Genomic DNA, 18,066 nt, shown 5'->3' with positions numbered 1-18,066 from the left:
ATCTCCTCCCCCCCATTTGAATTTCTGTAGTAAAAAAGTTATTTCTCCATTGTGTATTCAGAGAGCGTATTTCCTCCACTGGGACCTACCACTGCTGGACTACATTGTGATGGCTAAGAACGCCCTTTGGTGGCTGCCTTAGCAACCAGCTGTCCTATGTGAACCAACATCTTTAATCCACAAATACTGGGAACCCACCATTTCACATGATAAAGGATGTTATTTCTCCCTGCAAGACACTCGCAAGAAAAAAAAACCTGGACTTCATCTGGACCTATGCATGAGAAGGATTCAGTTGTAATGAAGGTAATCAAGGTAATATCCTTTCTTCTTCACAGCACTGAAGCTGGGTTAAGTTGGAGCCCCCTCAATATTCCTTTCATTATGCATATCGTGGCATTCAGTCCTGCATTGATGTTGACTGCTCATTGCTGCTTTCTATCTTTTTTTCATAGTTTCAGGAGATAGTTGTATTAGTCTGCAGTAGAAGAGCAAGATTTGAGTCCTCCTGTCTGATGAAGGGAGCTTTGACTCTCGAAAGCTTATACCCTGGAATTTTTGTTGATTTTTAAGGTGCTACTGGACTCAAACCTTGCTTTTCTATCCTTTTTCATGTTTTTGTCAGAAGAGAAGGAAGCAGAGCCAATGTTGAGTCAGGAAGGATAGTCTAGTGACTCTAATGTTGAACAGGAATCAAGGATTCAAGACCTGAGTCCAAATCTCATTTAGCCCTGAAGTTCCCTTGATTCCCTTGGATTAATCATTAGCCTAAATTATCTCACAGTGTTGTTGTGAGGATCATCATTACTTAGGAAATGCCATGTATGCTTCTTTTAGTTGATGCCATTAAAAACGACATCAAATCAGTCTTCTGGGTGATTTCTTTTATTTGACTGTATTTCATCTGTTCTGTGAATGGATGTGATCAAATTTGGGGTGTAATAATTGATGGAGAAGTTCTCTTCTACAAGCCCCATAAAGAAATGAGTGGTTAGGAGTAATCCACACAGAGGTCCACAGAGCTTAATCATGAATAAGACTGGGCCCTGTAACAAAAGCCATCTACTCCCAGTTCATCTTTTTTTAAAAAATCTGGAGCTCACTTCATTGTACCTCAATGCTTCATCATACCTCAAAAGAGAGGTGATAATAAGTAATTCCAGAATTTTATAAGAAGGTCACCACTGTAGACTCTGTAGATTTAATTCAGCTGCCCGAAAAGCACTTTCTTTTACTGGAGAAGAGAATTCAAAATCTACTTCCTTTGCAGTACGATTTATTCTAAAGTTTCGTGCATCCAGAGACTGCTTAGATTCCACACGTACTAGGAATACCAGCATAGCAAAAAGATGTCTCTAAAAAATTAAACTGTCACAGGGCAAGAAATACATGAAGGATGACAATACTGCCTCTGTCTTTGTGGGAGCAATCCTAAACAGCTCTCCTTGGCAGTAAGTCCCCTTTTATTCAATAGGGATTGCTCCTAGAAAACTAGATTTCAGGCTGTGCCAGTTTTTGCACATCCTTTGTAAATCCTACTGATCCATATACCCAATGCAGTCCTCTGAATGTATACTCAAAAATAAATTTCATTGAGTTCATTTGGATGTGCTCCCCAGTACAGGTACATAACAGTGCAGCCTTGGGCTAGCATCTATCAACATGACAATCAGCACATTTCCAAGGTGGGTTATGATTGCCAAATATGCAAGAGAAAACACCTTCCTAAAGAAATTGCAAGGATAAGAGACTGGAAACTGCTGAGGAAGACTTGAGGGAGGACCCCCCCCCTTTCTGGTTCCAGAGCCTTAAGAACAAACTACCCACACTTGCTCAGCTGTTTCCAAGTAATCATTGAGGACTGGAACCCAGTTTCTGTTTATTCTTGATAAAACGCAGGACCCTCAGTATTTGGGGCATATAGTCTACCAGAAATCTTTCCTATTTGTTGACATGAATGGAGCCCCCCTTTCTCTTGAGACACTTGCTCATTCCTTTACATATCCAGAAACCTAATAGAGTGTCCCACATATATAGCAGCTTCATATACATGTCTTAAGATATATGGAATGTGTGCACACTCACTCATGCACATACGTTATAGACTTAATATTATTTGTATCATACCATTTAATAAGATCTCAGTTCAGTGGCACCTTAGAGCCCAACAAGATTTTCATTGTGTAATATCTCGAGAGTCAGAGCTCCCTTCTTCTTGCCTACTGCAGATCAACAAGGTTACCCACCTAAACTACCATTTAATAAGGATGTTTATCTGAACTACCTTTTTCCCTTTGACAAAGGGCAGCGTTGACTCTTGAAAGCTCATATTCTGAAAATCTTGTTGGTCTTTAAGGTGCCACTGGACACTAATCCTGCTGTTCTACTGAAGGCAAATATGGTCTGCAAACTTTTTCTATTAACTTATTTACCTGAGTCCTTTTCTATTTATTTACAGATCTCAGCAACAGAGAATTGTTTAAAGAGCCTGGGTTTTGTTAAATGTGCATATTTAAGTAATTTGTATTGTGCGTATTTAAGTAATTTCCTTTGCAGGGTAATTCCAAACATTCATTAAATGTCAAAATGTTTTTATTGTGTATTACATAATTTTCCTAAAATTAAGGTGTTTGACTTTCCTAAAATTGAAGGGTGTTTAGAAAGAAAGAAAGAAAGAAAGAAAGAAAGAAAGAAAGAAAGAAAGAAAGAAAGAAAGAAAGAAAGAAAGAAAGAAAGAAAGAAAGAAAGAAAGAAAGAAAGAAAGATTAAGCTGGGGCTCCTACCTCCCCCAATTTCCATAATTAAACCTGACCCAGAGCTTGTTATAACTCCTTCTAAAGAATCTGGCCTACATATGAATTACATATGAACTGCTAAATATAGAAACATTAAACATGCATATTTAAAATGGCTTGTTCCAGGAAAGTGTGCAACAAACACGGAGAATTATTAATCAAAACATATGAAGAAAAAAATCCACACACAAAAAAGATGTTCAAAGCAATTCCCTTTTTAATTATTGCTGCCGATGTTTCAAATTATGTAGAATCAGAGGTTGAACAGTCAAAGAATATACGAATATTACCACCCTAAGGATCCTTTCCTCAGAATATTGAGTACTAATCTGAGTAGACCAGTTTAGGTCTAAAATCCATGAAAAAATTTCCAAGAGATTGGGGGTGGGGGGTGATTCAGCAGAGCAACGAACTGCTATAACACCCACAAGCTGTCAGAGCCTGCCCAAAGAGGGGATATTTGGTAACCATCCCCGAAGCTTTCTGGTAGGTGTAGTACTAGAAAGATGCTTAGACTGAGAGGGGCTCTTATTTATCACCCTTACCGAGCTTTCTGTCAGACCAGGGCATGCTCCCAGTAGTTTAACAGGGCAATCCAAAGCAGTGTGGTATTATTCTAAGTCGTTTGATGCCTTGGAAGGGTGCCACTCAGTTTAGGATTGCACTGAAAATGTACAAGTCGATCTCTCCTTTAGGATGCTTGACAGGGCAATGAGCTTAGAAGGATGAAGCTCTTTTTAGGATTGTGCCCTGAATGTATCTATTCAGACTTCCATAGCCCTCACTTCATCAAGGCTGGCAGAAGCTGTTGACATTCCTTTTTTTAAAAAAAAATTATTGGATGGGTCAGTATACACAAATCATAATATTCAATATCAATATCCATCACATTATATCACCCCCACCCATTCCCCCCCTTTTCAGTTGACTTCCAAAAGTTTTCCATTCCCTTCATCTACATTACACCACTATCTCCTATAATATTAATGTAGAAGCTGTTGACATTCCTTACAGCTTTTACAGCTGGACTGGATCCTGTCTCTTCTTCCTCCTTTCATTGATTATGCTGGACATTTGGGAACTGACCATATATAGGGCTTTCCTTTGTCTCAACTATTGACTTGCCAAGGCCTTCCTTCAGCTTTCTTCTCACTGGATCCATGTTGGGAGTTACTTTTCTCTCTCTTCCCTCCAGCATCCCATGGGTTAGATAATGATTTTAGCCTTTCCCTCATATTGGAACACACCCGAGAGTATGTTCTGAACTTGTATTTGCCTATTTTAATAAAATGCATATTAAGAAAGTTGCAGCAGTTACTTGTTCTTAAACAAACTGGGCTTTGCTGAATGGGGATGCTGAAAGGGGAAATTTTCTATAGATATTCAGACCAAAAGTGTATTGCCCTGTCTGTACATCTACTGGAAGTGTTGTTTACTCTAACTGTAGTAAGCAATTTAAAAAAACATAAATACAGAAGATAGCACTATTATGGGCTGTTTGCAAGAGCCGAAGGCAAGCAGTTTAACTGTGTTTCCTTTCTTTTTGTAGTTCAGGTCTAGGACTTCTGGCAACCTTCATTTATGCTGACTCCATTCATTTCCCCATCATTAAAAAAGTGCAAAATCATGGAATAGAATTGCACAGCTGTGTAGCAGAAAAGGATTCACTGAAGCACTGTGAGGTGAGAGGAAACAAATTAATACACTTTGCACTGCATCCTGCAAATCATGTAGAGGGACTGTGCAATTTTCTGAAAAGGCTGAAAAGTTAGGTCAGAGTTGTTGTTGTTTCATTATGGCCAAATCTGTGCATACTTAAATCCAGAGACTGGACTAGAGTTGCCAGGTCCCCCTACCCACCCACCCCCATCCAGGAGGGAGGCCTGGCACTTACTTTTAAAGTACCCCCTCGTGTGCACACAAAGCGTCCAGGAAGTGACGTTATCACGCAGACCACGTACTGCCCTGGGAACGCTCCTGCACTCTACAGGGGCCTGATTTGGGCCTGATTCAGGCCGAATCAGGCCTGAGTCAGGCTGCTACAGAGCACAGGAATGCGGTCAGGGTGGCGCAAGGGGTCTTGGAGTGCTCCTGTGCTCTGCAGTAACCCGATTCAGGCCTAACTGGGCCACTGCAGAGTGCGGGAGCACTGCTGTACTCTGCAGCAGTCTAGTCTGAGCAGAATTGGGCTCAATTCAGGCTGAATCGGGCCACTGTGGAGTGCGGGAGTGGTGCTGCACTAGGGTTGCCAGCCTCCAGGTAGTGGCTGGAGATCTCCTGGAATTACAACAGGTCTCCAGGCCACAGAGATCAGTTCACTTGGAGAAAATGGCTGCTTTGGGGGGGGGGACTCTATGGAATTATGCCATGCCAAGGTCCGTTTCTCCAGGTTTCACCCCCCCCCCCAGATCTCCAGGAATTTCCCAACTTGGAGCTGGCAACCCTATGCTGCACTTGGCAGTGGCCTGATTTGGCCTGAATTGGGCCCAAATTAGGAGCACATTGCAGCACTCAGGAGTGTGCTGCAATGCCCAGGAGCACGCCCCAGGAGGCGTGTTCCCCCACTTCCCCCACACACACCGGCCACATTAGCAGAGGCGGGGGATAGAGAGTGGAAGAGGGGGATCCGCCACCCCCAGTGGGGGAATGGCAACCCTATGAAGACATAGCAGGCAGATGTTTCTACAAACCTGAGAAAAGTCCTAGGTTTGAGGAAAATCTGAAATCTAATATATATATATGTTGGGGAGGCATTTAAAAGATCCCCCTACATGATAAAAAGACAGGCCGCCCCCCTCCAATACCCATTGCTACGCAATCACAACAGTATTGCCATCCTTCAAATTATTATTATTTTTTTTGGTTAGAAAAAGTCAGGGGGAAAGGGAAGGTCCCTTTCCATGCCTGTTTTGGCCTTTGAGAGAGGAGCCATCGAGGCCAGGCCTGGCACCAGCCACCAAGCAACTTGAAAAGATGTGACTTAGATGACCCACCCAGGACTGGCTGCTTATTCCTGTTTAATAGCAACTCCCTCGTGAAAGTCAGTGTGGTATAACGATTAGAGTTTCGGATTAGAATCCCCATTTTGTCATGGAAGTTTATTGAGTAATCTTTATACCAGTTATATACTTTCAGCCAGTTTTACACTTGGGCCAGTTATATACTTTCAGCTTAACCTATCTCACAGGGATGTTATGAAAATTAAAATGGAGGAGCATAGAATGGAAATTTCTTTGGGTCCCCCATTGTGGAGAAAGATGAGGTAGAAATGAATTAAATAAATAATAATAAATATAACTGAAAATGGGGAGAAGATAAAAGGTGGGTGGATGGGAAGGAGAGAAGGAAGCAGGGAAAAGTGAGGATGTAGGGGCTGCCAAGAGGAGGAAAAGAGGAAGACTGTGGGGAGGGGTAGATAGGAGAAAGTGAGTTGCCCCCACAAATCCTTGCATGTCCCCCATTGTGTAACTGGAAGTGGGCCCCACTTGACAGCCAGCACCATACAAATGATTCTAGTCTAGTCAGACAGTTTCCCCAGGGACAGGCTGCCAAGGGGAGGGAAGGAGGGAAAGTTGAAGACATGGGCTAGATAAGAGAAGATAGGCTCAAGGGTGGGAAGGAAACAAAAAAAGGGGGAAAGGGAGAAGAAAGAAAAGTAGTAAGGCTTTCAGAGTTTTATGGAAGGGGAAAAGGAAATAGTTGGGGAAGGAAAATGAGATATTCCCCATGCAAGTCCTAGCTGGTCTCCCACTTATTATATTCTAATTCTGAAGCTGTTACCAATAAACAGTGCAAACCTAGGCATTTCTACTCATTCGTAAATCCCATTAAGTTCAAAGGGGCTTATTCCTAGGTACAGTGTAGGATTGCTGCTGAAGTGTAGCTCTATCATTCTCTTAACTGATGGCTTGTAATTTGCCCCAATGCAGCCATTGGGGCTGTGATATAATAAGAAAGACTGTTAAGGTGTGTAGGAGCCACTTATACCTTCTCCTTCATGTGGTTGCATTATAAAAAATCATGATCCCTGCAAAAGAAAAATATGAATTGCAATGCATGCAGACAAATGTAGTTCTGCCCTTGATCTCCACAAATTTCTCCTCCTTCACAGATGGATCTGGGGCAAATCAACCACAAGCAGAACCACAGTGCTGTACAAGAGTTTATCTTGTTGGGATACCAGGCATACCCTGCGCTCCTCTTCACTGCCTTCCTGGCCACATACACAGCCATACTTCTGGGGAATGGTCTGATTGTGTTGGTGACAACAATGGACCCTGCCTTACGTACCCCCATGTACTTCTTCCTGCGGAGCCTGTCAGGACTAGAGATGTGTTATACTTCAGTCACCCTTCCTAAGATGATGGCCAATCTGATGTCTGGGGATCGTTCCATTTCCCTGCCAGGCTGTGCTACACAGATGTTTTTCCTGCTCTTCCTGGGGGGAACGGAATGCTTCCTGCTGGCAGTCATGGCCTATGACCGCTATCTTGCCATTTGCCTGCCCCTCCATTATATGACAATCATGAGCCAGAGAGTGCGTGTGGGGATGGTGGTGGGCTCATTCGCAGTCAGCCTTCCTATGCAACTGTTACAAATTGGGATTATCTTTTCCTTGCCTTTCTGTGGATCCAATGAGATCGACCATTTCTTCTGTGACATCCCACCAGTGCTCAGTCTTGCCTGTGCTGACCTTTATACCAATGAGTTGACTGTGTATATTGAAGATATCCTCTTTGTTATAATTCCCTTTCTTCTCATTTTGGCTTCTTACGTACAAATCAGCAAGGCCATATTGCGCATGCCATCAGCTACAGGACGCCAGAAGACCTTCTCTACATGTTCTTCCCACCTGACTGTGGTCATTCTCTTTTATGGCTCCGGAATGATCGTGTACCTGCGTCCCAAGACCCCAGAATCTGAGAAGGTTAACAAGTTGCTCTCCTTGCTATACACAGTCATCATTCCCCTTTGCAACCCTCTTATTTACACCCTGAGAAACCGGGAGGTAAAGGCTGCCTTTAGAAAACTATTAAGAAGGAAAAAACCTTTGGCAACGGGCACAGGAATGATAGGCTGAGTTCACCTTTTGAATGTCACTCATGATATTTCCATCAGCTTCTTTAAAACCTCATTTTTTCCCTAAAACTGCAAGACCAGTTGGCAAGCCAATATCTCTGTATTCACTAAACAAGCAGGTGTTGCAATCTAGGTATGGAGCGGGTTTTGTCACAGAGCGCCAACATCATTTAGACGGACATGCGCACATCACTGCAGTTATTGAACACATGAAGCTGTCTTATACTGACTCAGACCATTGATCTATCCAGATCAGCATTTTCTTTTCTGACTAACAGTGATTCTCCAGGTCTCAGGATGAGGTTGTTCACATCACCTGGATTCTTTTAAAGGGAGCTGTTGGGAATTGAACCTGAGACCTTCTGCATGCAGGGCAGATGCCCTAACATGGAAAATTCCAAAAGAATAGCTGGATTAATCCACCATTTGTATTTTAGCTTGAGATCAAACTCAAACTCATAGCTGAAACTCTCATTTTTCCATACTTCAAAGGGACTAGCCAGTTTATCCAAGGTAGAAGTTGGAAGGGCATTGCTTACACGTGATGGAATAAATGGAATCATGTGTCAGTCTCTTCAACAAAAATAAATAAACATAAGTCTGAAATCAGAAATCACAACATTCAAAAAACAGTGGGGGAACATTTTAACCTTCCAGGACATTCAATTGCTTCCCTAAAAGCAGTTATTATGCAGAGGAATTTCAAAGGGAGATTAGAAGGAGAGACTGCTGAATTGCAACTGATAACAAAGCTCAAGACAATGCATCCACCTGGACTGAATTGAGAACTAGGCTTCCTTGCTCATTACCAATGCTGATTTCTCCACCCCCACCACCCCCTGCATACCCACCTTATCTAATCATGCCTGCTATTGCCATTCACTGGCTTTTGTCATTAATCTGCTATTGTCATTCGACATCTGAAATCACTCCACTCACCAAGTTATAAGGTTAGATGGACTCACATTCCATCTGTATCTAAAGAAGGGAGCTGTGACTTATGAAAGCTCATTCCCTACCATAAATTTTGTTAGTCTTATAGGTGCTATTGGAATCTTGCTCTTTTCTACTGCTACAGATAGGCCAACACAGCTACCCATCTTGACCTATCTCCATTTAGAATCATGTTAGCTTCCATGGCACGCTAAATTCTAAATCATGCTTAAAGAAAACTTTACTTATTTTCAGCTAGATAGATGACCAAGTTGGTTAGAAACATGAACTTTTTTACTTCTGCTCTTTTGTTTAGAAGGTCTTACAACCCTCTTTATCACTTAGCAGCATACAATTAAAAATGAAGGTTAAAAATAGATAAAATAATAAAAGGGAAAACAACCAGAGGTGATAAATGGAATAGAACCAATTAGAACAGCAGAAAAGTTCAGATAACATACATTTTTTAAAAAACCTTCACTAACTGTAAGGACATGAAGCAATCCTTGTGTTGACTTGGTACCCAAAGGAATTAATATAGGAATCTTGTGATCAGTCTAAGGAAGATATTCCATAAACTCAAACATGTTGTGTTTCTATGACTTTGAGAGCCCAGTAACACCCTCAGGGCTGGTCATGCCCCTTGCCCATTCCTCCTACCCATTCAAATTTCCTTAGTTTAAAAATATTTCTTTCTCAATTATTTATCCAAATGAGCATGCTTCCTCCACTGGGACCTACCACTGCCAGAGCTAATGTTGAAGAAACCATTGAGGTGGCTAACAATGCCCTTTGGTGGCTGAGTTAGCAACCAGCTGTCTTCCATGAAGAGTCTTTGCAACACAGACCTCAGGAAACCACTCTTTCACATGATAAAGGTTGAGTGCCTCCTGGTAGCCACTGGCAAGACAAATAGAGGACCTAATCTGGGTCCATGCATCAGAACAATTCCATTCTAATGAAGGTAAAGACCTCTATAGCAATGAACCTGAGCTAGCTTAGATCTCTACGTCTAAATATATCTTTCTCATGGCATTCAATCTTACATTGATGTTGACAGCTCATTGCTAGTTCTGTCCTTTTCAGGTTTCTCAGAAGATTCCCAGTGTAAAGCCAGGCTAGCCTAGTGACTGTAATGTTGGCTATTTAGACCAGAGAAACCTGAGTGCAAATCTTACTTAGCCCTGAAGTTCACTGGCTGCCTTTGGAATAGTTGTAGCCTAAATTGTCTCATAGGGTTGTTGTGAGGATCGTAACTGAGGAAAACTCACATTATGCTAATTTGAGCTTCTTGGAAGATGGGTGGTATAAGAATGTCAAAAGAAAAGAAAATGAAGATTACGAGTTTTGAACCTGATCCTATGCTCTTAAAAAGCAAATTAACCTGTCTTTGAAGGAAATGTCTTTGCAAATAATTTGATTTCATCTGTTCTGTGAATGAATGTTATCAAATTTGGTGTATAATATTTAAGGCTTACTCCTGAATAAGCAAATATGGTGTATAATCTATTAGGTTAAATCCTGAATAAGCACTCAAGTCAGTGGGGCTTCCTGAATAAGCATGCATAAAACTGGGCTCTAAGACAATTAATAAACATTGCTCAGGTGAATGCAAAGCATCAGCTCCCAGCTCCTCTTTCTTTTATTTGTGCCAGATTTTAGTACAGATCTCAGGATTATGTGCTTAAATGTACTTCAAAAGAGAATTGGTTCCATAGAAAGTCCATTTTATTTATATGGTTAATATGTTTATAAGAAGGTCTCCACTGTAGACTTAATTCAGCTGCCAGAAACCCCACTTTCCACTACAGGAGAATAGAATTAACATTTGCAGAATGTACTACATTGGCAGTATGATTTGGACCATAGTTTAAGGCACCCAGAGACAGCTTAACTTCCAAAGATACTGGCAATACCAGGATGAGGAAGAAAGGCATTTAAAATACAAAATTGTTGCAAGGGAAGCTGTTGGCTCTGCTTTTGTGAGAGCAATCCTAAGCAGGTCTACTTGGCAGTAAGCCCCATTTTATTCAATAGGGCTGACTCCCAGGAAAGTTTTCTTAGGATATCAGCCTTTGCCCCCGTTTCTGCACTTCTTGTGCCAATCCTGCTAATCCCTATGCAGCGCAGTCCTAAATCATAAATACTCAAAAGTAAATCTCATTCAGTTAATTGCAACTTATTCACTACTAAAGTGTGCTTAAGATTGCAGTCATGGGAAGCAATCCTAAGTGGATCTGCACAGAAATAAGTCTCATTTTCTTCAGGCCGGCTTACACTTAGAAAAGTGGTATTAGGACTGGAAACATAAGAATCGACACATTTCCTCTGTGGATTATAAGGGTCAGATGCTCAGGAAAGCAAGTTCCTTAACAAATTGTTAATAGAGGATTGTCAGAGGGATAGCAGCTGAGTGTTTTTGAGAAGGAATGGAAATTCCACTTTCTGATTTGTGAGCCTTTAGAACAAATAATACTAATAATAATAACAACAGCAACATTCCATTTATATAGCGCCCTTCAAGACAACTTAATGCCACACTCAGAGCAGTTTACAAAGCAGGTTATTATTATCCTCACAACAATCACCCTGCGAGGTGGGTGGGGCTGAGAGAGCTCCAAAAGAGCTGTGACTGACCCAAGGTCACCCAGCTGGCTTCAAGCTGAGGAGGGGGGAATCAAACCCAGTTCTCCAGATTAAAGTCCTGCCACTCCTAACCACTACACCAAACTGATTCACACACTCTTTCTGTATAGAGTAAACAGTATACTTGATTTTTCTTTATACATGTGTCAAGTAATTCTCATGCTATGTTCAATGCATGTATAGTTGAATGTATGATTGAAACCTCACATTTAGGCAAGTACTAGTCTAAGCAAGTACTAGTTATATTTGTAAAGTGAATGCATGTGGACTGTTTCTTACAAACCGATGTACACACATACATTCTGTAACTTGTGAACAGGGCTTATGAAAGCAGCGAATATGGAAGAGGGGAGACTCCTGAATTGTAGAGATGGAGGTCTGTGAAGTCCAAAAGAAAAACGTCTTCAGATTTCCACCTCCTCCTTAAATACTTTTGCCCTAATGTGTAATCCTGGGAGCTTCTATGAATGCTGGGGATTTTCCTGCTTGAAGGCTTTCCTGTTCATTTCAAAGAAGGGACTTGATCTACAGGCACGTTCCTATGCTTGTGCAGATCTAGCAACTGAATGGAATGAATGGGGACTTCCACCCTTGTAACAGTTCCATATGCACATTTTATTGCTCATGGAATTCTGTGTCACAGAAACCAATGGACAGGAATGCTACCGGTATGTGTTAGAAGTCCCACTCATCTGATGCATTGAACAAATTGGGGACACTGAAGTCCAGTCCTTTTGTCGTTCTTTAACAACCTCGACTATGAGTCTTGCAAAGCTCTTGAGGGGTAACAAACCCATGCTGAGTGATCTTGAATACATCTTTGTAAAAGTCATCGTGAGATCTTTATGCAATTCTTTGGAATATGCAACATTCAGGTCCATCAACTTTTCTTTTTGGGTGCAAAACCAGCGTTTCCTTAGACATTTGTACTTTACCTTTCACAGTTCATATTTTTAGCAAAGAAATTGACTAGACTGAAAGAGAAGGAGGAGAGAATGGGAGTGGAGAGGGGGTATACATGTAAATTCCAACTGTTCCTATTTGGCAGGAAAGTCCTGACTTTCTAAGTCTCTGCCCTTATAATTGCCCAAATTTTGCCTTTGAATATGCCCTTAATGTTTTGTTACTGAGTTGCATGAATTGTCATGATTCAGGGTTCAGTTCTGATTTACAAATCTCTACAGATCACATTCCTGGGTGGTGGTGGTAAACAATACCTTGTCTATGGTATAATACAAGCACATGAATGCTAAGGCGATATGACCACAGCCTGGCATGACTGTATACATTTACTTATCAATTGTGGTAGGACAGATATATTTTTGGAAAGTTTTTTTTTATGTACTGTGGTGAAGGAGCAATATAAGTCTCATTCACTCAGCAATCTCCTATGTGAGATGGTGTTTCCATATGATCACACAACTTCCCCTCTCCATCTGAAAGTGATGAATGCATATAAATGAATCAGTCCACACCTGCATTGCATGAAGTTACCAGTTTAATATGTTGGATCCAGCCAGCTTTTCATTTGATCTTGCCCAATTTTCTTGCATACTACAGCTTCCCTCCCCCATGACTCTTGTCCATTCATGTCACATGATCCCAAACATAGCTTTTTGGGGGTGTTCAAAGGGAACCATGTCCTCCAATTTTACCAGCAGAAAAGCTGGTTGGATCCAACCCATCATCTGAGAGTAGAAATTATGCCTTAGACTCACATTCCTACCTCAACACAGCCGATCTGGCTGCCTATATCCATACCATGGTAACATCATGACTCAACTACTGTAATGCACTGTACGTAGATATCCTCTCTAAGTTAACTTGGAGACTCCACTTGGTGCAGAATACTGCATCTGGGTTATTATTGGAAACTAGTTAAAGCCTGAATATCACTCCTATTCTGCTGTCACTCCACTGGCTACCTATCAGCTACTGGGCTCAGTTCAAGGTATCACATACAAAGCTCTTCATTGCCTTGGTCTGTCATATTTACAGGACAGCCTCTCTCTCTATGTTCCACCATGGCAGTTTCATTCATCTGAACAGGACCTTCTGCTGCTGCCATCCTGAAAATGAGCAAACTCAACAGCTGCCCACACATGGGCATTCTCTGGATGGCTCCCACCTTACAGAACAGCTGACCTGAAGAGGTCAGGAAACCTCCCACTCTCTTGGCATTCCACAAACTATGCAAAACTGAATTATTCAAGAGGGCTTTTTACTCAGATAGGAGGGCTATACTGTAAGGAAGTGGTCTCAAAGAGATGCATCAGTAAAAGGATAAACATAGACTTTACTACTATCTACTATCTGTTGCTGTATGATCCTTCTGAATACTTCCTATGTTGTTTAATACGGTGGTCTTATTATCGCTTATGCTCTGTTTCAGCATATCTTCAGCTCTATATTAGATATCTGCTGGATTGAAGTCTTTGCAAATTTGCATTTATATATCCTATTGTTATATTGTTTAATGAAATGTCTTTGAAATTGTCTGTACCGACTCACACTGTGTAATCCACCAAGAGTCTCAGTGAGAAAGGCGGACTATAAGTAGCATAAATAAATAATTAATTAAAATGCCTTTTATGCCTCTCCAGATGGCAAGTGAACAAGTCAAGCACTGGGAGAACCACAGCACAGCGGGAGAGTTCATTTTGCTGGGATACCAAGAATATCCTATCCTCCTCTTTATTGCCTTCCTGACCACATATCTGGCCATTCTACTGGGCAATGGTCTGATTGTAGTAGTGACAGCATGGGACTCTGCCTTACATACCCCCATGTACTTCTTCCTGCGAAACCTGTCAGGGCTGGAGATGTGTTACACCTCAGTCACTCTTCCCAAAATGATGGCCAATCTGGTCTCTGGAGATCGTGCCATTTCTCTGCCAGCCTGCGCTACACAGATGTTCTTCATACTCTTTCTTGGTGGAACTGAGTGCTTTCTGCTGGCAGCCATGGCCTATGACCGCTATCTTGCCATTTGCCTGCCACTTCGCTACATGACAATCATGAGCCCCAGGTTGTGTTTGGGGATGGTGCTCGTCTCTTTTGCCATCAGCCTTCCTATGCAGTTGCTGCAAATTGGGCTCATCTTCTCCTTGCCTTTCTGCGGATCCAATGAGATTGATCACTTCTTCTGTGACATCCCACCAGTGCTCAGATTGGCATGTGCTGACCTGTATGCTAATGAATTAGCTGTCTACACTGAGAATATTTTCTTTGTAGTACTTCCTTTTGTGCTCATTGTGGCCTCTTATGTACACATTGCCAGAGCAATATTGCGCATGCCATCAGGCACTGGACGCCAAAAGACCTTTTCAACATGCTCATCCCACCTCACCGTGGTGAGTCTCTTCTATGGGTCAGGGATGCTTGTTTACCTCTGTCCACAGACAAGTGACTTTGCAAAGGTTGCCAAATTGCTCTCCTTGCTCTATACCATCATCATTCCCCTTTGCAATCCTCTCATCTATACTTTGAGGAACAGGGAGGTGAAGGTTGCGTTTAGCAGACTGTTGGGCAAGAAGCGGTCTTTGGAAGTGGGCACAGGGATTAGCTGAGGCCAACAAACAATTTTCATCTGTGTTTCAATGCTTAAATAAACCCCTTCCTCCAAAAGTTTTTTTTAGCTTTTTGAGATCCCAGCACAATGCTGACATCCACAATTGAATGTGGAAATGCTGGCAGGAGCAATAAGTGTCACTAGTATGTGGAATAGGTTTTTTTCTTGCTAGATTGTCGTTCACAGTTGACCCTGTGAGATCCCCTTCCTTGAATTTTGACAGAAATTAACTCGGTATGTGTCATGCAATCCAAAATAGACCCCACACCACAGAGACTCCACCACACAGAGAGGTAGATTAGGCTGAGTGTGTGTGACTGGATCAAAGTCACCCGGTGAGCTTTCATGGCAGAGTGGTGATTCAAACATGGCTCTCCCAGAACATACTCTGAAACTCTAATCATTACACTAAACTGGCTTTGGGGCGGGGGGTGGGGGTGCTGTGGAACAGTAGCAGGCAGCCAGGCCTAGAAGAGTCATGCAAGTCATGTGGTATCAAGTTTTCCAGTGGTTGCTCCAGGCCCTGGCCCCAACAAGTCCTCCCTCAAAGGCCCAAACAGCACTGGGAAGAGTCCTGTCCCCTCCCCCTGCCTTTTACTGACTGAAACTAAGCCTGGAATACTGTTATGGTTGCCTAGTAACAGCCACAGAGGGCAGCTGGTTAAAGCTACAGGTGTTGCTTTTATTATTTTACATTTTTTCAAAACCCCAATGCATTTTTTTTTTAGATTTCAGATTTTTCAACAAATCTGGGGCATTTTTCAGGTGTGTAGGAAGACATGTCTTGTCTGTTCATGGCTCCAGTCTCCAAATTTAAATACCCTCAAATCAGGATCACTTGGCTGTTAGTATATAAGATTTGGCTATCCTTCCTTTGGAGATAGGGCTTCAGGGAAGGTAGAAGGCCCCTTGAAACGTTCTTTCCAGTCTAAGAAAACTGTGGTTGTTGTGATCCCAGCTATTTGGCTTATTGAATTGTAAGAAGCAGTTCAGGGATAGCCGTAAAAAATGAAGAATAATTTCCAGCTAATACTTAGTCATCATCTTCCACAGTGGCAAGTCTAACTGCCACCCAAAGCTTGAGTAGTGATTTTGCTTAAAGTAGTCTATCATCTATAAAATTCTGGGTTTCCTCCACTCTGCTAGTTTCTTTTCCAAACATCAATAGTCCTTCTTAATCAATCACCACATCCTTCCAAAACACAAACATGAGTTGGGCTAAATATTGGCCATTATGGAGTTTCTTGTAAGAAATTTTTAAACTTCAAAAATGTATCCTTACTAATTAAACAGCATAATGTAAAGGGACAAAATAAAGAAATCAACCCCAAGATGCCTGAATGAAGACAGACATGGTGCCAGGCAAAATTGGTGGCCCTTTTCCTTGCCATCCCACCTCAGTTTTTAAAACTGCAATTTAAACTAGTGATTTCACTGATTTGGGGAATGGGGTAAGAATGAAACCCTGTAGGTTGGCTATATGGAATTTACTAGCAGGGAACCTGCAAGGATCTGCAGGGGGCATTTCATTTCCCTAGCTGCATTTTGAAGATTTATTAATCCACACTCTATGGCCCAGTTCAAAATTAGATATATGATCATCAGGACAGGAGATCCATAAGGCATTGCAGGTAAGGAAAAATTGTTTCCCCTTCCAACTGGTCCCTGCTTATTCCCTTCTTGCAGTGGCTCTGATATCCCCTTCATCACCCACACTGTCCCCCAGTCGGGGCAGGTAAACCCCCTCCCCCAGGTTCCATTGCTTACCGTTGCTATAAGTGGCGATGGGGGTAGGGGTGGGGTATAAAAAGACAACACTGGTTACATCTCTTCCAGAGGAAAAAAAAAACCAGAAGTGACAGAGGATAGCTCCAGAAAGAAACTCTACTGTTTTACCATAGAGTTCCCACCGGTTCCTAGGGATGCAGCCAATGTCACTCATGTCCTCATCCCTGTCCCCATCAGTTGCCAGGCTCAGTCTGGCAACTCTGTCCTCCCTCTACATGTTTGTACATGTTTTGTGGAGCATCCAGTGTTGCTAGACAATCCAAGAAATCACAAGCATATTCTTCATGTGCAAACTTAGTTACTTGTCAGGATATTATAATCCTCCATATTTTCTCCTTTTCATTTTTCTGCAAACCTGGGGGTTGCAGAAACATATAACTTAGTCCTGCATCCAACCACTCACCCCCACCTTGTTGCTTTTTGGCTCTACGTGATGACTCATCCTTCAGTATCAGACGTGGTTACGTTGGAAGTCAAAATCCTTTTCCAATGTGGACTCAGCTGTTGATAGTGCACATTCTGAACCACACTATTCTCCATTAATATTGCCCTTAACGAAACTTATTTTCCCATGATATGGAGGAGAAAAGGATGCTTCTTGGTCTTTGAACAGGTTCTAAAACCTTTTCAACAGAAGCTTCCAATGGCAAGAATCTCTGCAAATTGGAGTTTGTAGGACTTAGGGCCTCAGGGTACATGTATCGGAACCTTCCTGCTAAGTTCTAGAGCTTTTCTTTTACACTCAGGGCCAAGCTACACATGACGAATGACACTTGAATGGCAAGTGGATTGAGTGGAGGGCAAGTGAACAGGGAGAAATACACTTGCTGTTCAAGTGTCATTCGTCATGTGTAGCTTGGCCCACAGACACATACACATCTGGAAGCTAAGTTTTGAAGAAGGGAAAGGGGCTTGCAGGGGCAAAGATTCAAAAGGGAATGCAGGGGCAAAGATTCCAGGCCTCATTAAGTTCCTAATGAAATTAATGGAAAAATAAAGAGGGCTGGTTCTTAATAAAGGGATCTACTGGTGTGTTAATTGTTGGAGTGCAACTACCACAGAAAGCTTATATAAAGCCTATGTGATGGCTGCATAATATGAGTGGTCCTTCAGCCACCTACCTCTACCATGATCTGATGGCAAAATAGATAAGCAGAAAAAATGCACAGACTTCTGTTTAAATTTGGCAGGCTGGCCTAATTTATTCAGATCATTCAGATTTCCATTGCTTAGCACATGATTTAGAGTATCCAC

General features: G+C 42.0%; 2 protein-coding genes across 2 annotated transcripts; both read left to right on the top strand.

Moving 5' to 3' along the window:
- Positions 1–6,906: 6,906 nt before the first annotated feature.
- LOC129339435 (olfactory receptor 10AG1-like) lies at positions 6,907–7,875 on the top strand. Its single transcript, XM_054994015.1, has one exon. It carries the CDS (start codon positions 6,907–6,909, stop codon positions 7,873–7,875), a length of 969 nt encoding a protein of 322 aa, XP_054849990.1.
- A 6,181-nt stretch (positions 7,876–14,056) lies between these two features.
- Positions 14,057–15,022, top strand: LOC129339434 (olfactory receptor 10AG1-like). Its single transcript, XM_054994014.1, has one exon. It carries the CDS (start codon positions 14,057–14,059, stop codon positions 15,020–15,022), a length of 966 nt encoding a protein of 321 aa, XP_054849989.1.
- The last annotated feature ends 3,044 nt before the right edge of the window (positions 15,023–18,066 follow it).

Source organism: Eublepharis macularius, chromosome 12 (assembly GCF_028583425.1).
Source record: "Eublepharis macularius isolate TG4126 chromosome 12, MPM_Emac_v1.0, whole genome shotgun sequence".
NCBI classification, from domain to species: Eukaryota; Metazoa; Chordata; class Lepidosauria; order Squamata; family Eublepharidae; genus Eublepharis; species Eublepharis macularius.
This window is presented reverse-complemented; position numbering and strand designations above follow the sequence as displayed.

Bases quoted from the DNA above. Each gene is read 5' to 3' on its own strand.
- LOC129339435 (XM_054994015.1), top strand. From the start codon at position 6,907: ATGGATCTGGGGCAAATCAACCACAAGCAGAACCACAGTGCTGTACAA.
- LOC129339434 (XM_054994014.1), top strand. From the start codon at position 14,057: ATGGCAAGTGAACAAGTCAAGCACTGGGAGAACCACAGCACAGCGGGA.